At 45.1% G+C, this 27470-nt stretch overlaps 1 protein-coding gene across 1 annotated transcript; it reads left to right on the forward strand.

The window, feature by feature from the left end:
- The first annotated feature begins 2748 nt into the window (after positions 1 to 2748).
- On the forward strand, positions 2749 to 24749 carry DNLZ (DNL-type zinc finger). The gene is made up of 3 exons (XM_085613238.1): positions 2749 to 3037; positions 15031 to 15170; positions 23538 to 24749. The coding sequence occupies exons 1-3, from the start codon at positions 2786 to 2788 to the stop codon at positions 23710 to 23712; spliced, it is 567 nt and encodes a 188-aa protein (XP_085469364.1). The 5' UTR covers positions 2749 to 2785; the 3' UTR covers positions 23713 to 24749.
- Positions 24750 to 27470: the final 2721 nt, after the last annotated feature.

Consider the following 27470-nt stretch of genomic DNA (forward strand, 5'->3'; position numbering starts at 1 on the left):
TTTTTTAGGCGAGCAACTGCTTCCAGATAAACATTCCATTGACCATCACCTGCGTGAGATGCAGGTGGTGGAATAGGAACAATACTTTGTGCAGCCTGACCAAGACATCCGAATAGTAAGGCGATCTTACGAGCTGGAGAACAGCGTTGATGGCAACCAGATGATTTTCAAAAAGTCTAAACCATTCTGACCAAATGATTTCTGGGCTACCAGGTTTGCTGAGAAAAGGAGGAGGTTGGGTAAATTGTTGAACATTAGCCATCACAATGCTTTGAAATAAAACACACTTGCAAATAAAATGTATAGAGACAAAATATTGAAGTACAAAGACACACCAGTAGTATACTTAAATGAGTGAGTGTCACAGAAATATGTTTGAAATAAATTTGACTGATCTTGGATAAATCTCTGATAACTTGTTTATAAATCGTGTGTGTCGCTGGTGAAGGTTTGACATACTATTGTTGAGAGGATCTTGGGAAAAGAACATACATTAATCTTGTAATATAATTGGGTGCGTGTGTGTCGCTGTTAAAATCTTGGTACACTGTAGGTTTTAAATCTTAGCGCGTTGCAGATAATCTGTTGAAGAATTAAAACATGGCACTTGTAGTGTGCGCGTGGCTGTTAAATCTGCTGACGTGCTAAAATGTTCCTTTAATAAGAAGGGAGGTTGAAAAGCATGCGCGTCGCTGAAAACAAACCAGACGCGCTGATCAAATACTTCGGACTTTCACTGGCTTCAAATCATAGTGCGCTGTAAACCATTTGGTGAAACATTACACATGGCATTTATAGCGTGCGCATCGCTGTTACACTTGCAGACGCGCTGAAAATATTCCTTTAATTATAAGAGAGGTTTAAAAGCGTGCACGACGCTGGAAAACAAATCAGACGCGCTGACAAAATACTTCGCGGCTCAACTGGATACAATGTATCTGATACCGGTTAGCGCGTGTAGACTTTAAGAAAGGAAACTTGCCGTGATTGGATGAAATGTGCTTGCACTACCCAGTCACAGCGTTAAACACAAATGTCACTTCGAGGCGATACTGTCCAATTAGGAAGTGCCTCATGAAACATGAACAGGCGCTTGTGAATACGGGTAGGGTGCGGGCCAATGGGAGCTCCGTAAAGACAAAAATGTTCTCACGTACCTCTTTCTTGTCAAACCCTTTGATGTATGGCAATATCGGCAACCAAACAAGAACGCCGAAGAACAGGGCGTCGAAAGCAACTGGATTCCAGATGGGTGGTGAGCCGTCAAATCTTGATGAAAGTGAAGTAAATAAATAAATCCTCAGCGTGGGTGTGGGTGGAGTCGATCCCCAATCGTCGCCAAATGTAAGAATATTAATCCAAGCGAATCCAAGAAAGTTGAAAGAGGATATTTATTGTACCCAGCACTCGGAGCATCCCTTCAGTAGAAAGCACGAATAGGAACTGAGGAGAATCGTTCTAACCTCTACGAACGAACCCTCCATGCGTGAGCCACATATTCAAAGGTAAACCAAGGTACATAACAAAGCATCGTGCAATGCGCGAGAACAAATAGAATACAACAAAGGCATCGTGCGCTACCTGCGCGATGTACGTTTAACACAATACATCTAAAATATAATAAAGCATTGCGCGAGTAGCGCAATGCACATTTACCACTACAGTCCGTTTCTGACCAGGTGTTACAAACCCGCAATAACTGCGGTTAGCGTGGTTTATTTTATCGCATCACGGGTTTGTTTGAGGCTTGATAATATTGCGCTGCTGTGTCAGTGCAGATTTCGAGGGAGAAATGTAAGGGAACACCTACTTTGCATGTCATTAGCGATATTCATCCCTGACATGCAAAATGGAGTTGAAAGGGCATCTCACTCAAGGAAACACGCGTTAGCATGCCCTTGTTGATACTGAAAACGAATTATCGCCGCTTTTCGGCCAAAATCGTCCGCTAAGGCGATAATTCTCTTGATAATATGCCCCTTGGTTCCTTATCATTTGACTTGGTCTTTATTGGCTGCGTATTTTCTGTTTTAACTTGCTGTTTAATGTTCTCATTGTAACTTTGGTCGCTTCATTTGTAGAAACCGAGAAGGAAGCATAATACTGACCTATCTTTCCTTAACAGAATTAAAACTTCCATACAAGAAAGCTGGGAAACTTTTATTTGCTGTTTTGTTTGGGACAAACTTATCGCCCCCGAGGTAATAAAAGTAATAGCTAAGCTTCCGAAGCAGTTTTTGTAAAACTTTGATTCTAAAACATGAAAAGGTCCGTCTGTCATGCGTGCATAGTGGCACTGTTGCTTTGACAACTGTGAACACGTGGCTGTCATCTTTGAATGGTGTGAATCTAATGTAGTTCAACAAGACTGTATACACGAAATCAAAAACATACAATTTAGAACGCTAGCAGCTCAGAGACAAATGATCATTTCTGAAAGACAGAATGTTTTGTTTCCGTTGGGTGCATTTTTGTTAACCTGCTTAAACCATACGTGACAACAGACCCGATTCAGTCAAAAATGGCTTTAGTTTAGTTGTCTCTCGTCTGAAATTGCCTCTGCTTCAATATAAGTGGAAAATATCGTCTACCGGGTATTTTTTTAATCTCCCACTTCCAGCTACAAAAATATTGGCATTTATTTACGCTAGTTTGTTTGACTAGCTCCATACCGTTCTAAGATGTCCGGCTGAGAAGCATTTCAGCGCCCGGATCTAGTCCCAAAATGGCTTCACGTCCTTCTTTTATGTCCATTGCGCTTCGGAGGGTAGAGTAGTGTGTTTCAATGGCAGCTTCTCTGGGCAGGATCCTGGGCTTGGTAGCCGTGCGTGCGGCTGTAGTGCCGGGGAGGACCGTCTTGTGTCAGGCGAGGGCCTGGAGTCAGCAGGCGGCGCGAGCGAGCATCCACGGTTTGCGGTACAGAGCTTCCCTGGAGCTTTGGAGGCGGCCTCCAGCATCCCGGACATTGTGCACCGACCATGCGGACGCCGTAGGGCAGGTGAACCCCACCCACTACCATCTGGTGTACACCTGCAAGGTGCGAGGATTGATAGGGTGTACTGCTATCAGTGCTGGTATTGGGGGAAGGGGGGGACGGGGGGGAACTTCTTTGGAACCGATAAATTGGGGGTCTAGGTGTGCCTAAGTAAAGCGGTCGGGGCTTGTAAAGTAGAGTCTGACAATCAACTTATACATTTTTTTTTAATGCTGCAAGAAATTGGCAACAAGGACAAATGTGACAGAAAATCTGTTCTAGCTCATTTAATTAGTTACTAAGAGACATAAGAGACGGTATTTTAAAATATCTCACAGGGATTAGACACCTGCTGCAGAGAGATTTGTGTCCCCAATAATTTTAAGGTGATAATTGCGGTAAGGTAACTCCCGGTGGTTAATGCAGTTCTGGGAGAGTTCTGAGTTTTGTCCAATCGTAATTTTGACCCATTAAGTAGCGTAGATGGTTAATGTTCCTGTTGCGAAGCACATTGTGTAAAATGCATGGCACTGTTTTTCATGTAGATAGCTAAGGGGCATACAATTATCGCCGCTTTAACATGGCCTTCAATTGGAATTCCATAGAGCATATTATCAAGCCCATTATCGATGCTCTAGCGGCAGTTTTCTGCCGCTAAAGCGGCGATAATTTTAACTCCGTCCTTGATAATATGCCCCTAAGCGAGCTACTGCTTTTGACACCGACCTCCTGTTGTTACTTCCATTTCATAACCTGCAGTCCTAATATGCACTGTGGTCTATTTACTGGCATCAAGATGCTGCATGCAAACTGTAAATAGTGGGTTTAGAAAAAACTGCACAGAAGGGCTCCCCATGGAAATAATAAAGTCTTGTTAATACAAACCACCCCAATCACTGCGTTACATTTTATAGCCTGATTTTGTGTTCTCCCAAACGTTCACTCTTAACATATATTGTCCACAGTTATGGACAGTATGTGATTCATACACCTTATAAGCCTCACTGTCTTAAGTACCTCTCTTGTACATTGACTTACACACTTGTGTGATTAATTTAATCTCTGTGAGTGTTGTATAGCGGACACCCCGCACCAGGATGAGTAGCGCTATAAAAGAACAAACTAAAAATAAATTAGGGGATATTTAAATAATTATTAGTATAATTATTCCAAAAGGCAGACAAATATTGCATTCTTACAGTGCATACACATCTCTTACATACAGGAGATGAAAAAAGTCAAACACATGCCTCCAAGTCAAGTTTTCCTAAAGTGAATTGACTAGTGGTGTGTGTGTGTTTCCTTCCATTGGGTTGGCATCTAGGTGTTAGGATTCAGATGGCTCCCAGCAAGGAAGGCACTTAAACAAATGAAGAGCTAATGGCATTTTAAATCGGGCCTTTGTTTGTGCCCAGCTGAAAGTGAAAATAAGAATGCCAACTGCAGGGGGCGTGGCCAACCAGCGATCCAGGTTGGCCGCGTAGAGCAGAGCTCCGCCGCCCGACTTTCCCTAAACGTTTATCCGTAACACTTATCCGCACCGCCTGATGGTGGGACTCCTCATCGGAAATTCTGTGGGTGCCATCCCGCCCGCTCCGGCCCGCGCCCGGGGCCAGCGGTACGACGATCGGCGCAGAGAGGCCTATCATTCGGCCTGAAGCCGTGGGGCACTGTGCGGAGTAGAGCCGAGGCGCAGCTCCACGGGATCGGATGTCCCCCGCGCAGATGAGGAGCCTGGATCCTTTCACCGCTTTTGGAGTCCGCACGCAGCCACAAGAGTAGCGGTGCCCCGCTGGGGTCTGTCAGTCGCTCGAAGTGAAAGTAGCGGTGACGGACACAGCGAGGCCTGTTTTCCGACCTGAAGCCGGGACCCACAGTGCAGCAGGGAGCTGGGGCGCAGCTCCGGGGTGCCTGGGGTCGCCGGCGCGGGACTTGCACTGGCTCACTGCCCTGGGTGCGTGTGAGCTGCAGTGGATACATCAATGCCCAGCAGTGCCTCTGTGGTGGAAGAGGCCAAGTAACGACACTCCTTGTGGTGGAGAGTGCCCTGCTGCAGCGGTGCACATGAGAGTTGTGCTGCGACCTGGTGAGCTGTGGGGCATCACTGCACGGACCAGAGACGGTCACCTTAATTTCCTCCCCACTAGCGGCAGTACTCTGTGATCGCTCGCACCGTGGGTGGAGGAGGAGGGCCCACTGCTTCATGACTGGCCAGGGGCCGCGGGCAGAGACCTGAGAATCGCCGCAACCGTGTGGAAGGCAGCTCGGACAGGGGCGCAGGATCTCCTGAGTACTTTAGCCACTGGGGCAAGTGGATGTGGGGCACTCCCTTAGCAGACATCAAGAGCACAGTACCAAGGGCCGGTAGCGACTGGTGAGGAGGGGCGCTCTTGACCTACCGAGACCTGTATCTTGACCCTAGTGCCCGGACGTTGCCCCGTGGCCTCGCTATCTTGAAGTGGGCTCCCCGTGGGATATATGGGATTGCGTTGACTCCTCCTGAGCCTGTGTCGTTGGAGTGGGTGAGACTACTAGCTCACCGGCTGGTTGGGTGCCACTAGTGGCCTGTGCGGACACCTTCCCTGTGAGGGACCAGATCGCCAACCAGGCTGTACCATGGATCGGGGCAAGGGCTCTGGGGCCCGGGGGCTCAAAGCGGCGCAAACCACAAAGCTAGACCGCTACACTGTCCCCAAAGACTCGCAACAAAGCTTACTATCCGGAGGGGCCTCCCAGGGGGGCACAGGCGAGGAGAAACGGGAACTATCCCTGAAGGACTTCATGGAGGCAATCACCGGAGTAAAAGCCTCCCTTGAGCACAAAATGGACACCATGGCTATCGACGTGAACCTCATCAGGGCGGACCTAGGGAAGTTGAATGAAAAGGTCAAGCAGGTAGAGATCACCGCTACGAGTCTTGTCGGTGACGTCACCAAGCTCCAGGGAGCGATTCGTGATTTACAGGACTCCCGCAAACTCACAGACTTAAAACTTGATGATTATGAAGGTCGCCTACGACGCAACAATATCTGTATCCTAGGTGTTCCAGAGAAAGCAGAAGGCCTGTTTATCGAGGACCTCATCCTGACACATCTCCAGCCCAAAGGTCCCAGTAAGTTCTTTGTCATCGAACGGGCACATAGGGTCCCGGCCGGCCGTTCCAAACCGGGCGCTGCCCCGCGGCTGATCCTTGCCAGAGTTCTGAACTTTAGGGACAGAGACGTCATCCTTCAAAATTCCAGGGCGGGGGCCCCCTCCGCATTGAAAACGCAGACATAACCTTTTTTCCAGACTTTACACAAAGGGTGCAAAAACAGAGGAGGTCCTTCCTTTCTGTGAAACGAGTACTTAGAGACAGAGGCCTGAAGTATGCAATGCTTTTCCCTGCGCGTCTTCGGGTCGAGGCGGACGGGAAGGCCTGTTTTTTTTAGCAACCGGAGGTAGTAGCAGACTGGATTGAATACCGGGAAAGAATGAACCCAGGTAACCGCACCGAAAGGGAGTGCGAGGACACTCGTCCGGCCTAAGGAGAAGGCCATATTGACATTGGTTTCCGGGTTGAGTATGTTGGACGCGGGGGGGTGGCGGGGGTGGGGGGGGGTTTGGGTGGGAATTCTTACATGTGTTTTTTTTTTTTTTTTTTTTTTTTTTTTGCTGTGGGAGGTTCCTTTCAGACCTGACACACCTAGTCTGATGCAGTGGTATTTTTTGTGTTGTTGGGGATAGGGAGGCGGGGTGCTATATTTCCCCCCCCCCCCCTTTTTTTCTCTACTTTTAGTTTTCTAGGGCGACAGGCACTCTGCAAGTTTTAATGGGCAGTTTCAGGCCCAGGGTGCAGGGAAGCAAAGAGGGGGGTTGTTGTATTGGGGAGTTTTGTTTGGTTTTGGTTATAGTCATTGTCAGCGACATTTTATAGTTCTGCGGGGGAGGTTGGAATAAATGTAGCTACCCCTGTAGCAGGAGCAGAGCTATCTCCTATTCAGCTATGGCTACACAGGGAGACGTAGGATTAAAGTGTTAAGTTGGAAATTCAACGGGCTAGGGGACAAGATCAAGTGTAGTGTCGTTCTTCAGTATATTAAGCGCCAAGCAATGTAGTATTGCTTCAAGAAACCCATCTCATTGGTAATTCATGCAGAGCCCTACATAGAGGGGGCTACATAATGTTGGCTCATACGGGATTTACCTCCAGTTCAAGGGGGGTGGGCATTCTGGTGAGGAAATCCCTTCCCCTGGTGGTGCGGTCAACCGGGATAGACGACCGGGGACGTTATGTCTGGATCTCGGGCATGTGAGAGGGTCACTATATCACACTCCTATCAGTATATGTTCCGCCTGGCCTTCAGGCCACCACCTTTAGGGATTTAGGGACTATATTACTTACTATTCTGGAGAGTTTGTTGATACTAGGAGGGGACCTCAACTCAGTAGTCTCGGGTGAATTGGATCGGCATCCCCCCGGGTTTTGAGTCCTGCGGCATGTTGGCTTCCTGAATTTCTCTAGTCCTTGGGGCTGGTGGATGGATGGCGGACTTATCATCCAAGCACGGTGCAGCACACCTTCCACTCTGGTGCACACGGGAGCCTCTCGCGTATAGATAATTCTTTGGTCCCCGCATCTCAGGTAGCCCATATTCATGAGATTCAGCATCTAGCTAGGGGTATCTCCGACCTCTCGCCAGTCTGGTTTCTCGTGGTTCTTAACTATAAACAGGTGGGACGGGTAGCCCCCATCAACCCGTGGTATTTTAGTGACCCCAAAATTTGTAAAGTGCTCCTCGCGGCAATAGATAACTACTTTATTGATAATGAGGGATCGGTTGACTCACCGCAGGTATTGTGGGGAGCCTTCAAGACGGTGATTCGGGGTCAAGCCCTATCCCTGATTTCGGGCAAGAAGAAAGACCGCTATAGAGAGATAGTGGCCATTGAGGCAGAACTTAGCCAACTAGAAGCTGACATGGACTCAGAGGTCACTCCAGATAAACTCCACTACTTAAAACTCCGTCAGCATGACTATAGAGCACCAACTACGGACCAGGCGAAGGCCTTGGGAAGAGCTGTGCAGGGGCGGATATATGAAGTGGGAGACAAATCCGGTAAATTACTAGCATGGCTGGACAAGAATTAATGGGCAAGTCGTCTAGTGCCGGAACTCCACGGGGAGGGAGGCAGCCCTATTACAGACCCACAAGCTATAGTTGACAAATTTGCTGCACATTATTGCACTGTTTATTCGTCGGCTGCTCCCTATTCGATAGAGGACTCCCGTCTGATGCTAGCAGACATAACGTTGCCCGAACTCCTGGCGGAAGACCGCGACTTTTTGGACAGTGACATATCTAATGATGAAATAGCGGAAGCGATAAGAGCCATCAGATCGGGTAAGGCCACCGGCCCTAATGGGCTCCCGATTGAATTATACAAACTTAAACCGGATAGGTTGGCCCCTTATCTTAGGGGTATGTATGTGGACTCTAGGGGAAAAAGGGCTCCTACCAGTAGACCAGAGGACGGCACCTTTGAGTTGGGCCGGGGGACCCAGCAAGGATGTCCACTGCCCCCCCCCCCTCCTATTTGCCCTGTCCTTGGAACCATTGGCGGCGTGGATACGTAGAGACCCGATGATCCGGGGCATGCGTTGGTCCACAGACTGGGAGGACCGCATCTCGCTTTACGCGGACGATATCCTGCTTTATTTGACTTCTCCGAGGCAGTCCTTGATTGTGGTTCTGGATATTCTTGCAATTTTTGGTAGGTATTCTGGGTACTGTATCAACTGGGGTAAATCTCTGTGGTTTGTTCTGGCTGGGGAGCCGCCCGTCCCACCGCGAGGATGCTAAATACGACTATGTACAGATGACCTTAAATATCTGGGGATTTGTCTCTCTCTGAACCCAGCACTCCGCTATTCCCAGAACGTACTCTCTTCCCACCCCCCCCCCCCCCTCCCAACCCCGGCTAGGCTATATAAGCCACTGGAAATCGCTTCCGCTCTCCCTACTGGGAAGAGCAGCACTTTTTAAGATGATGTCTTTGCCTCGGTTCTTATATGCTCTGCAAAATTCCTTAGACCCGGTCCCAGCGTCCTACTTCCGGGAGGTGGAGGGTCTCCAGCGGGATTTGCTGTGGAGTAGAAAGCCACGTATTGCCCTTCAAAAGCTCACTCTGAATTGGTATGACAGGGGCATCAGCCTCACCGATATTAAGAAGTATTATTGGGCGGCCCATCTGGCTGCCATAAACCATGGCACTTACCCTTGCCCAGGAAATCCAGGTTATAACATGGATGGGTGGCTCCCACTGGGTGGGAACTATAATAGAGCCCTCTATTCCTGACCACGCCGCTTCGCTCTCACGGGCCCCACCAAACACTCAGTTCATGTTTGGCATACAGCCACTAAATATCTTGGTTGGAGTCGCAGGCTCACCCTCGCGACACCGCTGTGGGACTCCGAACAATTGGGTAGCCTGTGGAAAAGCAAAGGGTTCGACAAATGGGACCTTATAGGAATCTTGCGTATCAGTGATCTATGGGATAAAACAGATGTTAAATCATTCGCCACCTTGCAGAAACAATTCGATTTAGCAAATTCTGAATTTTTCCGTTACACATAGGTTAGGCATGCTCTACGTTCTCACCTACAGAGCGGTACCGCCCTCCCCGAGTCCTCTCCACTGGAAGACCGAGTTTTAGATGGTTTCGTACCTGACAACACCATATCATTGATATATATAAAAAATTGGTAAACAACATGCCAGACCCCCTCCAGTCGCTCCGAAAGAAATGGTCCAGAGAAGAAATGGAGATGGACGACAAGGAATGGCAGAAGGCAGTGTCCTCGCCCAGTCGTGGTAATACCAGCACGCCTCTGACTTGTTCAACTCAAAATACTTCATAGGGTGTATGTTACAGGACCCCAACTGGTACAGATGGGGAGAATGGATGAGGGGAACTGCAGACGTGGATGTGGCCAGACGGGTACCTTTATGCACATCATTTGGGACTATGATAGTATTCAATCGTACTGGCGTAAAGTACATGACGTTATTAACACTGTCCTGTCTACACAACTTGACCTGAACGCTAGTAAATGCCTATTGAACATTTGGGAGCCGAATGATTTGAATAATTGTTTGCTACAGTGGGCCACTTTGGGTCTAATGCTTGCCAAGAGAAACATTGCGCAGAGGTGTGGAGCGTCTCAGCCTCCTGAGGTGGGCGACTGGGAGAAAGACTTAGACTGGTCAATGTTTAGGGAAAAAACGGTATATGTGGCCCGTGGTTCCCCTAAGAAGTGGTCTCGTGTGTGGGGAATGTGGAATTCCTATCGTGGAGATATGTCAGCCACCTCTCTTCCCCCGTTTGGGATGACCTCCCCTCGCCCTAGACCTTCTGAATGACATTCTTTATTGATTGATGTAACCTATTGTCATCATGTGATCTGCCTTATTACTCCTCAGTAATGTACTTGATTGCTGGTGTTGATTAATAAAACGTTTTATTTAAAAAAAAAAAAGTGCCATCTGCACGTTGTCACACCGAATGGAATGCAGAAGACGCGCGGACCTGCTGAATTGTGTCCGAAAAACCAGCACAAATTCAGCATATTACCCTGGGTTGGCCGTATCCCAGATCTGGCCAAGAAATAGCTGCTGGAACTGGGATTGCGCCCCCACTTTCCAGCATGGCTGCGTATACTATACAGTATTAGTTAAAAGCAAAGGGAAACCGTTTAGTGATTAACTTACATTATGCTAGCAGAGAGGTGAACATTTTGAAGTTGTATCTGTTTAATATTGGTTCCTAAGAGGCCCAATGCTTCTGTGACACCTTTAGCCTTTGTACTACAGTCCAACTATGGGCTTTTGAGTTCCAGCATGGTAAGTAAGGCTGAGTAAAAAGCAAAGACCGACTGAAGTTGTCAAATATGTAATTGGGGCCACGTGAGAGTTTGGACTATTTGCCTAACATTTTAGTGCAATGTGGGAGTTGTAGTCTTAGTCAAGTTTTATTAAACTAATTTACTGGACTACCTGAACATCCTAAAGGAAATATTAGCACATGGTGTAGGGGGGACATACCTCATCTTGTAACTGACCTTTTGAGACAATAATTTATAACAAAGGAGTCTGGCCTTAATTTTCCACTGCCTTGAAATTAAATGCAATATTTTCAGGACTATCATCCAAGAAAAAGTGTATATTTTCAATGAAAAATGTGAGCAAACCCCACGGTTTGACACAACCGTGGCTGGTTTATAGACTGGGACTGACATGTATGCCACAGGCAGCTTTGCTTAAATATCAGTCACACAATCTTGCACACTGTAAGAAGTGCCTTTGAGGGGACAGATTTTGTTCAAATTGTAACTGGGAGGAAGGAGCTGCATCTCACAAGGTGCAAAGCAAAACACGTCTTTCAGTGCACCTTCACCATTAGTGTCCACCAAAAGCTCTGTGGCTCCTCATCAAGGGTGTGAAGTGCCATATCCGTGCAATTACTGAACAATCCGGTGCATTTGCAATTACTGCTGACATTCCATCCCCTTTTTGTGGTAATACATTTAAATTAATTACTGGCCACGCCTATGACTGCCATCAGATTGATCACTTTATCCAATGAGGGGCAATCACTTTCTTTCTCTACCTGGTTTGAAGATATCCAGACCTTCTGGTGAAATATGACTCTGCGAGGGCCCCACGTCCGGCGTTGCCACAAGATCTTAGTTTTAAAAGTGATTTATCCTTCACCTTCTCTTTTTTTTTTTGTTGCAAATCTCTTTATTGATTTTATTTTTTCAACATACACATTTTCCGTATGCAAGCAGTTTCGGACTTTGGCTTGTATCACACATACGGTATTCGTATGCATTAATGTCCCAATTTCCGTATCCAGTCAGTAGAAATACAATAATGTGCAAAATCTCGAGTGTAACTATTACTCACATCTACTATTCGAACTAGAGAGGAAACGAGGGACACAGAATCAGGACAATCCCCATGACCATATATTTCTAGTTATCATGTAGTCAAATATGTTATTACACTTCTATTACTGTTGGCCTTTACATTTGGTAGCATACAGACAAGGCGATAACATCAGTATTAGTATATGGCATCTTCCACCTTCTCTTTTCAAGAATTTGTCCACAGTGCAAGAGTGAACATACAGTTTAGCAACACCTACTCACATTCAACTCTGTTGACGGATCTCTTCTGTTTTGGTTTTTCACCCTCCCCAAAACACTTTGCTAGCTACTTACTAGATTATTTTGCAAAAAACCCCCAGTTTCTTTGGGGTGCTCCTTTATGGTGCCATAATATTTGAGTACATTTCTTGGTTGCTCTTACCACTATAACCAAACTACATCCAACTGAAGAGTCCCCATTGAGGACGAAACCGGTTTTGAGTTGCTCGTGTTACTGTTCAGAGAGGACCTGTGCTTGGCAGTTAGGCCTGGACTGTTTCTATTGGAGCAGTGACAAGACTGATTTGCATATAGCTGGGTCTAGTGTGAGGTATCATGGTGGGCAAAAGAAAGATGGGTAGGAATGCTACCCACAGTGATTGCCAGTGGTTAGACTAATTGCAGTCATCCTCCCATCACCTTTTGTGTGTTTGATATACTGCCCTTAGTGGCCAAGGATATTCCCAGACATGGGTCCCATGCTTACTGTGCCACTGGAACACCTGACTGAAGAGACCCAATCAGGGCGACACAGGTCTTAAGTAGCTTGTTTCCCCATTAGGAGAGGACCTGTGCTTGGCAGTTCTGGCTTAACTGCTGTATTGGAGCAGGGTCAAGACTTTTCATATGGCTCGGTCTAATCTGAAGTGTGGCATGGTGGGCAGAAGAGAGATGGGTTGGAATGCTACCCTGAGTGATTGCCAGCCAGCCAGCCAGTCAGTCAAGATAATGTTTATTTAGACCGATGGTCTTTAAACAACACAATATCACATATATTCACCTTATCTAAAACATTTAACAAATTAAGTAATAAATATTACAATATTTAAAGTTACAACATCAAAACTCATATGCCAGCCAGTACAATTTAAACAGATAAAAGGCCATAATATTTAGATACCCCTTTGTACTATTATAATTAAACATTTCTACAAAGTTGTCAGAGTTCCTAATTTTTAAATTGGAAACATGAACCAGTCCGTTTTTAGCTGCCTCACCTATCATTCATTTAATAAATGTATTTTCATTCATTATGTAGGGTTGACACATCAGGAGTTTCTTGTTTAAAACCAAGATAAAAACAGTGACATTTAAACTTCCTTTTTAACTGCAGTTATAAACCTTCCAATAGCAATTGCAGTGTCCAAGTATCGCATGTCAGTAATGAACTCTACAGCCTGTGCTCATTTCTGCCTGTGCTCATTTCATTATTCCATATTTAAAAATTAGTGGTCGTAAAATCAATTTCCGCAAGGGCAGCACCTTTAAACAATCCACTAACGTGCAAAATGTTGCATTTTGTATGTAGCCCACATGTGCGATTACCATCACGTTGGATCATTTCTGTTTTTATTTTCCTATTTACATAATCAGGATTGACACCAATTCTAATTCTTAGTACTTTGCACCTAAAACAGCGGTTTAGTAAAATGTCCAGGTAAGGAAACCAGACTCCCTTCTGCCATGAATTTAGCATAAATTCAACTGATTTTTCCCCACCCAGATACTACCAATCTTTTCCCGGGATAATTCTCTCCCTATAGTCCTCAGCTCCCCCCTTGGAGACTTCAACTAGCAGGGTTTCATGACATAGGCTCACCTTCATATCCCTACAGACAGATATCCGATTCTTTCTGACCCCTTTGGCCCATTTTAGTTCGCTATGCTTGATCTAGTTTTTGTCACCAATGGGAGACGTTCTGTTCCTCTCCCCGATCCAGTCTTTGCCAGAATCTTATTAAGGCCACTTGAGCAAATATTCCACGAGGTTAGACCTGCCTTTAGTCTAATGGCCTGTATCATGGAGGAACCAGGCAAGGACATTAAGGTCCTAATGCATTTCCCTTCCACAGCGTCCACCCGCTTTTACTACTGATGCATAGTAATTCAGCTCCGTATTGTACTTGTGGCGGTATCATGGCCACGAAAGCTTTCAAAACTGGTTTATGTGACATATCCCCATAGTCCCGGTTGATTTTTCTCAAGCCACTCACAGAGGCGAGGGCCCACTCCTTTTGGGCCTCCAAGTGGGTATGCCAGTTCAGGGACCGTTCAAACCAAATTTCTAGGTATTTCTAGTTGTTAACTGTTTTCAGTTTTGTGGTTCTCAAATGGAAACTGAATGTATCTGCTTTTTTTTGCCAAAATGCACCACTTTAGTTTTGTCCAAATTTACGGCTAACTGTTTGTGGCTACAGGAATCCCTAAATGCATTCAACTTTCTCTGTAGATCCATCTCCTTCTGATCTAAAATTACAAGGTCGTCTGCATACAGAATGCATGATATGTTTCCCATCCATTCTAGGGCTGCCCCCTTTTGCCCCGCCAGTGTCTTGTGGAGATCCGCGACAAATATGGAGAATAGCAGTCGTGGTGGATTGTCAGTGGTTAGACTTATTTAGAGCATCCTCCCTTCACCTTTTGTGTGCTTGACGTTTTGTTGAATGACAGAATTGTCACTTGGGGCCAGTTTACAGATGGCTTGTTAAACTGCGATTCCTGCACGAACACCTGTTTATACAGGGATCGCAAGTGATACAATGTTGATTGCCCCTGGTAATTATCAGGCCCCTGAGCATTCCACCCTTCATTAAATTTTGACAGATCAAACCTGCCGGAATTTATCAAGGGAAACCAGGCATGTTGTATTGCCAGGTGTCCCTGCACAGCAACCAACATTAATCAGTAATAGCAATCTAAGAACTCGAATTGGCTCAGTAGGGTGCTTTTATGAATAATTAGACTTTTTATTTAAAAAGCATAAAGATGTGTTTGAAAGTATACGTGACATTCAGTCAAAATGTGCAGTTGTGTGACCCTTGTGAATGATTGATAGGATCACAGATGAACATTTTGTCTTTACAGGTTTGCAGGACAAGGTCGATGAAAGCCATCTCTAAACTGGCCTACAGTAAAGGAGTAGTGATTGTCAAGTGCCCTGGATGCAACAACCACCATATCATAGCAGACAACCTCGGCTGGTTTTCAGATTTGGAGGGTAAAAGGTATGTCCTTTTAGTAACCACTCTAAATCTGCAATACGTATCACAGGAGTGGATGTAGACGTTCACAAATGTTGCCGTCTTGCAAAAAAATGAATAAATAGTGGTCACCACATGGAAATTACAAAGGAAGCTTTTTTGCATTTCCGTACTTTTTAGGTCTCGCGCCTAGCGTTGCAGTGCGCAGCACTGCTTGCGCAGCGACAGACCTCTTGTACGGGGTTTGCCTTTGCGTGCATCTTTTTATTAAAGACAGCACGCAATTTGCCAAAAGCGGGCGCCTTGCTCCGCCCATGGCCTATTGGTGTCTATTACGCGCACCACCGCCATGTGGTTTCAATTATCGTGCCCAGACACGGGCGTGATAATTGAAACCACATGCTTTGCTGTGGCACGCGGGCGAGCACCACTCGCGGGCGTGTTTGTTTTACAATAGCGATCGCTTTCGCTTGTTTTTTTCATAATGACTTTGGGCCGTTGGGTGAAGTGATTGATTTATTCTCAGTACTGCAGTCCCTACTCTAAGATCTTGTGAGTTTTTTGCTTTTGGTTTTTAAAGTCCCATCTGCACTACCGACCTCACACTCAATCGATCGTCCAGTGTGAGGGCTGTGGGGCGCAGTTACATTTCTACGCTGAACATGCCGTTTGAAATGCAATTTGTTTCATTGGCATGTGCGGGCGTGGAAGGGAACCCAACAGCCGAACAAAATGTGGCAGCACATTTCTGAGAGTCAGCCCTTCGGCGATTGAAGTACAGACTGACAATTACTGGAGGCAAATGCCGTTCTGGTAACACTATTCCGTTTCCACAAAAACATGTGCCGTGGCCCAACTGTGCAACCACTAACAACGACCTGCGAACACTTCTCACTAGAATCCACACCGCGTTTTATATAAAAGGTGTTCACTGGCCCAAAAAGAACAGTTTTCCATAAACTGCTCATAAGGCGCAAATGGGTGTCATTTTTCACATGAACAGTCACAATCTAACTTATTTTTCTACAGGCGACAGCCTCCAAACAACAGCAAAGCTGTACTAAAGGACTAACATCTTAGATTTTTTTTAATGTGACTTTATTTTTAAAAAGCAGCCGAGCAGGTGAAATAAGCGTTTCCCCCAACGTATCCTCCATTTAACCACAGCAAGCATTGATAATTTTAGGTATTCAACGAACCAAGGACACGCACTGGGGGCGGGGACAGTGGAAGTAAACTACATAAACAGCTAGCTGTGGGTGAGTACTTTGATTTAACACAATTACTGATAGAAGGCAGGGCTGCTCAGTTGTAATTCGAACTGCTCTGGACACCAAATGTTGAAATGGAGGCCCGTGTAACACAGGAGAGCTCCCTCCCTTCCCGTACTACATTCACCTGCTACAAGCATGACTAGGCCGGCTCCCTCGCCCTATCCACCCATCTGAAATGATGCACTACCAGTGGACTGCACGGCCAAGTGAGTCTTTCTTTCTTTTCTACAGAGCTGACGCCAGTCATAAACACCTGACATGCTCTTCGGTCATAAACAAAGCAACTGCACTTTCAGGTGCAGACTTGCTCATATTCGGTGATCAAAAACCAAAAGGTTGCATTATCAGAGATGAAACGCACAATTATCACGTGATTGATTTACAGGAAATAACACCACGTGACCTCAGTCCGGATGCGCCGTCACAGTGAGTCACATGGCACTGGATTCACCTCAGAGGCGACGACTGCGTGGTTTGTGGCCAAGATGACATAATGGGAACTAAATGACACAACATCTACGAGTGACCTTTAAACTGCGGGACGGGCGTAACCGCACTAACAACAAACATATCAATGTAGTGTTGCAGGTCACTACGTTTACAAGCAGCTGTGAGTCATGCATTTCAAGGTACTATGCAGCTTACACAGGGTTATTTGTAATTCTCTTACTTTTCAGAGCTTGATTTTACCCTGTAACAGGTTCGATTGGCAGCTTCAAAAACTAATCAAATAAATCTGTAAAACTGTCGATTTGCCGGGAAAAAAATACAGAGAACCTGTTTGTCAGGTATTTCGTTTTCACAGTTAAATGCGCCACAACCATTACCACAATATAGCTGCATTAAGCAACTCACGAGGAACAGTGCTTTAAGTGAGATGGGAATGGTAGTTGGGGGCTAGGGGGTGAGTTGGAAGACATTATGAAGAAATATGATGCCCAGTAGCTATCCTAAAGATTGTGTTTCATTCTGAACGTCTTGGCAGCCACGGGAAAGAGAGAAAACAGCAATAGGACATGTAGGGCTAAAAACACACCCACGAGGAGGGACAAGCAGCAATGACAGTGAGCCCCCAGGGTGTACACAAAAGGCGTGAGAGGCTAGGAATGTTTATGCGCTTCAGTAGAGAAGGAGTTTATCACACTGACAAAGTCCCATAAACTAGAAATAAATAAAAAAATTCCACTCAACAAAATTTTTCATAAGGTGCAGTGAACACTCTATCCCAGTAACTGTGGAGAAAAAGCATTTGCAATGCAATAGGTCTCGCATTTACGCGAGTTTGAGCTATTGACATTGCAAATAATAATGCTTTTTCTTTTAAAAACATAAATAAAAGACATTGCAAGGCAGGCAAACACAACACTGCGGGTAATGTTTCAGTCAGAGTGCAGGCTCACGCAACGCCTACAGGCGCAGTTCCACCAGGCCACGAGCGCTGAATGCTGCTGGCCTGCTGAGACCCAGGTCTCAGGTTCTACATAGTTAACTCTTACGCCAGTTGTCTTTTTTTCGTTTGTTCTTCAGACTGGGGTTTTATAAATAGTACTACTGTAAACAGCGCTTGTAATGTGCTAATGACTGGTGTGCTGCTGTACCATTAGGGTTGGAGGCAAGTTGTGTCAGGTATGCGAGAAACATGCCGTTTACTACACCCGAGGTAAAACGCACTGAGCTTAACCAGAGCATCAAGAAAGGCTATTAGAAATGCTACTGATGCAACAGAAAAAATATTCAAAACAAGTGTTCTGTCTGCACACAAAGAAATTATGAGGTAGGACTTCACCTTGACAACTTTATTTCGCAATTATGTGATTTCTCTGAGGCACAACTAAGTACAAATTGATTCCTGCAGTCTCTTATTTTACAATTTTCTCTGCAAATAAACGTGGCATGATCGCCAGCTTTACATGAAGGAGCGACACATGCAAGTTCGAGTACATGCCATTACTGTGGATAAAAACAAGACTGGTTATTGTTTATGTGGGAGTTAAGGTTTCGCTGGCTCTCATTTATTTGCACGTTTTTGAGCCAAAAGGGTTAATATTACTGATTGAAGAGCAACTCAATAAATATTAAGTAAGGCTTTATAGTGCGGTACCTACTGTAGCTTGCCCTTAGCTTTATATATGTATTTATTTTGAATTGTGTGATACCACATGCTCGCAGTGATAAACAAGCATTTGCAATGCAATAGGTCTAGCATCACTGAAAGTTTGACCTATTGGAGTTGCAAATAATAATGCAATGCCAATAGCTCAAATTTCAGTAATGCGAGACCTATTGCATTGCAAATGCTTGTTTCATAAGTACGGACTGCTATGAGTCGGTTGCGTGGGTAGTGTTATAAATCCAAAATTGTATCTTCACGTTTGTTTTCGGTAACTTGTTCAGCGTCTTCTTTGGGATATGACATTTGGAGCGTTTTCGACTAAATAAGACGGGAAGTTATTAGAACAAAAACTAGGATCAATAGCCTTCAATAGTAAATTTTTCATTAGCTCTTTGCCAACATTAGACAGGAGAGGATGCGGCCGAAGCCTACAGGCGGACCACAACTCATGGACCTTTGAGTGTCTTGGTCTTGTTGGCCAGGAAACTGATGGAACTTCTGAAGTTCACTGTGAATCAAAATGTACCTTTTAGGTGGTGACTAAACTGAAGAGACCCCTGAGCGAGGCAGAGCTCCCAGAATAAACTGGGAAATTGTTGTGAACTGTACCATGCACCACTAGCACCTGGCCCTTTTAATTAGTCGCTGACTACTTCCCGTAGTTGGCAGGGTATGCCCAGACGTGGGTCCCTTGCTCACTTTGCCACTGGATTCAAGCTAGCCTGGTGGATGAGGGCTGTTAGCCCGAAACCGGTCCCAGGATGCTTGTTTCCAGTCCAGGGAAGACATGAAATGAAATGTGGCATTTATAGAGCGCAAACTGTCGCTCCAAAAGGAGCCTCCTGGCGCTATACAGATAGCTGGCAGACTAGTAAGGAATTAGAGCCTAGATAAGGGCTAGACTAGATACATCACTTATTCCATAGATCCAGGTCTTTAGAGCTATCCTGAACAGGTTTTCTGATACAATCGTTTTCAGTTTATTGGGCATAAAATTCCAGGCTTTTGCACCTAATACTGTAGCAGTTTTCCCTCCCTTGGTTTTAAGTTTAAAACCGGGTAGTTTGAGGAGATTAGCAGATGTGGATCTAAGGGTCCTCCCTGGAATGTATGGTGTAAATCTCGTATAGAGATATTCTGGTCCGATTCGACGATTAGCTCTGAAGGTGATGACCAAGAGTTTGAATAGGATTCTCTTGTGCATCGGCAACCAATGAAGAGTTTTCAGAGCGCCTGATGCAGATGATCTACGAGGAAGTTTCAAAACAAGTCTAGCAGCTGCGTGTTGTACTACTTGAAGTCTCTTCAAAGTAGATTTATTAATCCCTACTAGTAGGCTATTACAGTAATCTAGTCGTTATAGTATCAACGCCACAGCCACTGTTTTCCTTGCGGCCAGTGGGATCAACTCAAATAATTTTTTCATGGTTTTAATCCTTCCAAAACAGGTACCCACCACCTTAAGGGTATGGTGTTTGAAGGAAAGAGAGGAGTCAAACCACACTCCCAAATTTTTGGCTACCTCCACTGTGAACGGGGGAGCTGCTGCCTCTCAGGCCACCAATCCTTTGGTTGAAAGGGATTGTCTTTCCCGATCAACAGGATTTCTGTCTTGTCCGTATTACAACGGAGATGGTTATTTTTCATCCATATGATGACCGCTGAGAGACAGGATTTAAAATTTTCTTCCGCCTCTGTGGAGTTTTTCTCAAGGGACAAGATCAGCTGAGTATCGTCGGCATAGGATGTGGTTTCAATCCCGTAGGCCGAGATGAGGGAAATAAGTGGGGCCATGTATATATTAAACCAGAGCGGGCTAAGTGAAGCCCCCTAGGGGACTCCTGTGTTAATAGTGCGTTCTGAAGAAAGAAAGGCGCCCATGAGACTGCTTGCTTCCTATTAGACAGGAATGATGTAATCCAAGCTAGAGCTGTGTTGGATATGCCACAAGATGTTAATCTGGCCAGTAGGATATCATGGGATATGGTATCGAAAGCGGCCAATAGATCCAGAAGGATCAACACTGCTTTCCTGCCATTATCGGTGATGAATTTCAGCGTGTCAGATATCTCCAATAAGGCTGATTCTGTGGAATACTTCGGGCGGAAGCCAGATTGCCGAGGATGGAGAATCTGGGCTGACTTGACAAAATTGGAGAGTTCCTTATAGACCATTTTTTCAGTGACCTTACCCAAGCTAGGTAGTAAGGATATGGGCCTATAATTGGAGAGATTGGAAGAATCAATATTTTGTTTTTTCTTTAAGGGCTTCACTATCGCGAATTTCCATGTGTCAGGCACTATGCCAGAGGACAGGGAGGAATTCGCAATCTTGTTAATCACGGGATTCACTAAATCTATAATGTTATGTAAAATTATTGGGGGACATGCATCCAATGGGGCGCCTGATTTACATGCTAAGATGGCTTCATGTGTCTGAGATAGGGTAACTGTATGAAAGGCACGATGAAAAGGTCTATCCTGCCTATGAATTGATCCCAACTCATTCATCACTTCTTCTGGTATTAATGTTCTAAAGTCTTTTTGGATATTGATGATTTTTTCCTCGAAGAATGTTGCGATGTCATTGCAGAGAGATTGAGGGGGGGGACCGAAGAGTGCAAGGATTTCGGATCCATAAAAGAATTCACATGGCTTGGCAGTTTGGGCTAGACTGTTCCCATGAGGCACAGGGTCAAGACTGATTTGCATATAGCTGTGTCTGAACTGGGGTGGCAAAGTGAGCTAAAGACTGATGATGGATTCAACCCAGATCTGTGACTGGGGGTGAGTGTTTGAAAAGTTTCAGCCCTTCGTCCATCATCTCCTTGTGCTGACCACTTCTGACACACCGCTTGAAACTCTTACATTTGTGATACAAGTTGAAAACGACATGTATCTAAGGTATGCATGAGTTGTTCCTACAAAGCACACATAACCTGCGTATCAGCAGGTGTTAATTAGGCTTGGGAATCCAGGGCATTTTATAGCCTTTCTCAGATGTAACTTAAAAATATTCCTAGAAATATCTTTGTGAATCTGGGCCAATTGTTTATTATGGCTATAAAAGTCAAAACAAAGGTTCTACATTGCATGTGGGAGTGACTCTCATAATGCTGTTCTGTTCGTCTTAATTAGAGTGCCCTGTTTTTTCAAATAAAAAAGGTACCATGCGTACCCATTCTATAGTATCTAGAACTTCTGTTGTAACTTTATATTTTGTGGCTTGAACTTTGTCTGTTTGGTCATTCCACCAGAGGTCAGTGGAATGACAATCTTAAAAAGTTGGACTGGCATACCGAGTAGAATGGACACATTTCTAATGCTATATTTGTTTGTATTACTAATTCCGTGAAATTTTGATTACAACACTCATTGTGATTTTGTTACCTAGATGTCATGACTACTGTATTGTTAGCTAATGAAGGACAGCCAGTGTGGGTTTTTTCATTTGGCACGTTTACAGTTTTCAAAAATTATTTTATCGGAATTGTACTGGCTAGCAGATTGCCATTTTACAAGAAAACTGCTACTTTCTCGTGTTCCACACAGCTGTATTTGCAAATACGCTACGTCCTACAAGTCAGGCCTAGAAAAATCCTAAAAATGTTACTAGACCTGCAGGTCTAGTGACTTTAATAATCTACTCGACCTAATTATAATCCTCTTGACCCATAAAGTGGTTTCAAATTGTGATACTGGGCAAGTATTTTAATTCACTAAAACAACATTTTCTTCTTTATCACATATGAGAGCACCTTTAAATACACCAGTACAGCATGTCTGCTTTACAGAAAACTATTTTGTTTGATTTAATAAACTAAACATTAACTCCATATAGAATACAAATCTAGCCACATAAAGGATACACAACCACTGACTTGCCTCTTAGTTCATTAACTGCATTGTCATCAGGGCATGGGCCGGAATGTTTTTCAAATCATATGTAAAAACTATCACTATTAATAAATACATAACTAAATCATTAAGTAGCAGCACACTGTAATGTGCATTCAGCAGATTTTACAATGAAATGGCCACATAATTTGTCACTGCCGTGTGGTTTTAAAACCATATAGTGTACAATGTTTGGAAATAGTGTCTGCAAATATTTGTCATTTGCACATCACCAAGTAAAGTATTCTGATTTTCTTTGCGCCTATTTAAATCTTTGTTTGCATCACACTTCTGAATTATTAAAAAAAAGAAAAAGTTATTTCATAATTCGTGCTATATTTTGAAATACTTGTACTATTCATTTACAAGCAGTTTAAATGTTGTTGGAGAAAAAAAACTGACGTTTTACATCCTTTTGTTTCACAATTCTTGTCAGCTTACTTGACAAAAACCATTAACTGTGATAAATAATTGAAAGAAAGGTTAAAACCATTTTTCCAGGAATAGAAAGGCAACAATTAGTAAAAACTCAAACTGACATTTGACCTCTGCCCTTAAGCAGTCAGCAAATGTGTCAAGTAGTATGCGCCCAGTAGAACACTCCGATCTAGCTCAGCTCATATGGTCCTGATTCCCAGGATTAAACAAGCAAACTGGGGCGGTAGAGCACTGACCTTCCGGGGGGTGGGAGGGAAGTTATGGAACTCCCTTCCTCTTGTCCCAACCCAGCTTGCAATTATTCAGAAAGCAGCTAAAGACCTTGCTATTTCCGCCTGTAAACAGTAAAGTCACTCAGACCTAACCCGGCTTGATACTCCTTCCTCAGCCCTTGATTCGCTTAGCGCTAAGACACCTTCGGGTAATGCACGCTCTATTAAATTACTTCATTCATTCAATCAAGATAAAAACATGATTTAAAGGCGTCTTAATTACTCATTAACTTTCTGTTTCTTCCAGCTTAAGTTTACTCGCCAGTAAGGTCAAGTAAGTGCTAAAAATAGCTCGACCTGATAAAATTTCACTCACAAATGCGAGGCCAAACAAGCGTATATTTCTGTGCATTTTAGAATGGGCTACATTAATACTTTTTGTTTTTTTCACTGCTAAGGAACATTGAAGAAATCTTGGCTGCCAAAGGGGAGAAGGTGAGGCGGCTGCTCGGAGAAGATGCCATGGAATTGGTCTTGGAAGACATTGTTGGAAAACAACAACATGCAAATACGTCTGAAGAAGAAAAGGTCACACCAAGCCTCCCAGAAGAGGACATGAAGCCTGTAAAATGAGCAATTTGGCACTAGGTTGTTGAACTAAACTAGCCGCTACAAAATGGGACATGCAGTAGTGCGAAAACGAGTTTGCATTTGGCCTGACAGACTGTTGAATCTAAAATTCGATATGTTCCTCTTGAGGCTGCTGTTCAAATGGAGAAACTCAACTGGTGGAGCAGAGACCTTAATTACACATGCACAGCCATCTAGCTCTCTAATGTTTATCAAATGTTCTGTAGAACCATACACAGCCAGGATGCTCTGCATTTTGGATCAGTGATTAGGCGATGGGCCAGAAGTAGCTGAGGCCTAAAGTTTGGCCCTGTCAACTCCAGGGCCATATCATAGTGGGGGTGCTCAGTGGCCAGAAGTGTGGATGTAAGGGCTCTTTGATCTATATCAATACAAAAAGGCTTGCTTTTAGAACTTGTCATGCCCAAGCCATTTTGTGCGTATGTCTCTACATACGTGAGTATTGCAGTAATGTGGCCAAATTTAAAGGGGATTGGTATCACTAAATATGGTGCAGAATGTAAACAAAGACTTACGGAAACACACGCTTGAAGATAGTTTGCTGTCCAGGCATGTTAATTTCCAGGATGGGTATGGGGAAGAGTCCTATCCAATTGGGGTCTCAGTCAAAGGATTTCTCCATGGGGAAAAATATTTCCCCCGTAAATAAAACAAAATGAAAGTTCATCACAAGAACTGATATTTACATCAGATTATTGCTTGTAGAATTTTTCACCCAGTAAAAAGTAATGCACTTTTGTGTAACTCATGTGAGTACTGAAGGATGTATTTTGGCTATTCCAGATTTATTTAACTACGCCAGTGTTCTTTTCCAAATCCTTTCTGATAGTTGGAGTGGCCCTTCGGAGCAAGATTCTGATTCATAAAGTAAAGGCTTAAGAATTGTACACTGTTGGGCCACAGATGGCGTCCTAGTCCATGCCGTCATTACTTTCAGATGCTTGTACCCGTTTATAATTTGGATTTGGATTTACTTTGTGTAAACTCTAATAAATTATCTATTTTTGATAGAAATAAAAGTGAATGTTGCTTATTTAAAAGAGAATATATGCTATTATAAGAAAACTGGTAAATGTTCACATTCTATGTGTGTGTGGTTGTAGGAGAGTAGGATCTGCACTTATGTTGCCCCCACTTTTTTTCTGATGTTTACACTGGTTTCTGGCTATAGTCTGGCTGGGACCCTGCTAACCAGGGCCCCAGCCTCTCTGTTCTCTCTAAACAACTTGGAGTGCATATTAGAGGCACTAGTGATTGGATACTGTGGTACCTTATGAGCCCCTAGTATATGGTACCTTCGGTACCAAGGGCATAGGTACTTCACAGGCCTACCAGGGGCTGAAGCATGTATTATGGCACCCCTGGGAAGCAGACTAAATCTGACACCACAGGCCTGCTATCCTGGGTGAGGTAGTGTTAGCACTGCTCACTGAGGTATAGGTTCCCTATATCTCACCTTACGCACACCTATACAACTATCAGTCACCCCTAAGGCAGGCCCTATCAATCCTGAGGGCAGGCTGCTTGGCTTCCATGTGAGGGGGTGCCTCTGCCTGGGCCCCTCTGCAGCCCTCAGAGTCTATTCTCTGTGGCTGTTTGTGGATGCGGTTAAACCATATACTCTTAAGTGCATTATAACCTAGCGGTAAATGCTAACTTTGGGATGGCTGCATCAAAACATGTCGTGTTTGGTGTCAAACGCTTTGGAATCATCATCAATCAGTAACTGGTGTGGGAGTATGATCCCACCCTTCTAGAGGGATAGACATGTTCCTACTGTGGAAACACGGTAGAATCCTGAAAGAGCCCTGGCATCACAAAATGGATGCCACCAGCACAGACACTGGGCTGCCCTCCTGCTGCTGACCGAAACTCGCAGTGGAGGAGGCCCAACAATAGGCATCCTGTCACAGGGAGGTGTAACCACCTTCCAGACAGGATTTAGTGTATTGGGGCTGGGTGGGTGCACTCCTTGGGTGCTTTGAAGTCCTGCACTGGGGAGCAGTAGGCTCCTCTGTGCATATGCCAGCTCAAACCGGTTCAGGGGCTACCAGCCCCTGCTCTGGCGCGAAACTGGACAAAGGAAAGTGGGTGTAACCACCCACTCCCCTGACCCTCCCAGAGGAGTGGTCATAGAGCTAGTCCCTCCCTTTCTTTTAGTATAGGATAGGGAACCCTTGCCATTGCAAACTAGATATCCCTGGACGACGCTCTGAAAGAAGAATCCTGGACCTTCGACGTTCCACTACCTTTGGAGGACTGAAGAATCTCCCTTGGAGTCAAGGAGTGACTCCCCTGCTTGGCAGGCACCAAAACTTTGCATCAACGATCGCAAACTTTCCCGCTCCCGCCGGAGTTCGGAGCCCCTTCAGCCCCGTAAGTAGATTTCCTGACTCCTCGACGGCCATTGTGAGTCCCCAGCAAACCTGAGGCGAGTGGACCCAACGTGTGACGAGGAACAGCAATACCCGGGTACTGTGCACTATTGTCGAGTGCAACCCCTTCTAGACGTTCTACGAACTTGTGCATTGGACCACGTGTGGTCCAAGCCTCCAGCAGGATTTCCTTCGAAAATCAGAGGCCTACCTCGTCCCGAGTGACCGTGGGCTCCTGTGAAGCGAATCCTCCCGAGGCGTCTTCGCGATCCCTTGCCGGTTGGCTTGTGGGTCCCCTGAAGACTTTTTCATCGAACCAAAGGGCTCCCCTGGTTGCTCCAGACCTGCCCTAACTTACCCTTGCTGGGCGAGGCCCTCAGACCTTGCTGGTCTGCACAGCTGAGCTGACTTTCTTCACATTCCATGAGACTTGCTGTTGCCAAGGCTTGTTGGCTCCAATCCGGTTGCCGCCACCTCAGTAAGCTGCAGACTTCGTGGGATACTCCGAATCCAGCTCCTGGTCGTCGTCGACGCCTCCTGGACCTCGTGGCTGAAGAGTCAAGACACCCGTGATCACCTGAAATCACCCGACTTCCGTGGGCATCCAGCTTCCTGGCGCCGGGTCACTGGAAAGTGACTTTGAACACTGTCTCCACTGCTTTCAGGTCTTCCTTCTTCAGAATCCAGTCTTGGATTCCACCGGACACTTCTCCTGTCTTCGCAAGCAGCTAGTCTTCTTTGGCTCCCATTGAAAACGACGCCGCAACCCGACACCAAAAGACACCTATGCACCCGGCTTCTCTGGGTGAGGCAACTCGAGTACTCCGGTGCTCCTGTGTGTGTTGGCCCTAGAACTACTTACCCTGTAAGTGACTTGCTTTTAGACTCTCCCGAAGTATCCTAAAACGTTAAAATTCCAACCGCGACTTGCTCCATTGAAATCTATTGGGATCCGCGGCTGTGTTCTCACACTGCATGCGTCTCCGTGGGTACTTTTCTTACCTGCCTTGGGTGGATTAGTGAGGCCCCAGCGCTTCTGAAGACCTTAGGCCTTCTCCCTTCCCAAGTTGATCTTCTTATACCTCTTTTTTAGTATATGGTAGGGTACGCACCTAAGACCCCAGCCATATAAGTGCTTAATTTGTTGTGAAACATTGATTTGTGCATATGTTCCTGACTTCTAATCTCATGAAGAGATTAGTAGAGTGCGTCTAGAAATAAATACATATATATTTTATATAAATACCTGTGTGGTGTCTTTTCATTTGGTAATTCAAGAGATTATAAGGTAAAACAAGCTGCTTTACATTCCTCTGAGACTTAGCCTGAAGGCTGCTCTTCACAGCTACCACTAGGATGGCTATC

This window comes from Triturus cristatus, chromosome 1_2 (assembly GCF_964204655.1).
Source record: "Triturus cristatus chromosome 1_2, aTriCri1.1, whole genome shotgun sequence".
Taxonomy (NCBI): domain Eukaryota; kingdom Metazoa; phylum Chordata; class Amphibia; order Caudata; family Salamandridae; genus Triturus; species Triturus cristatus.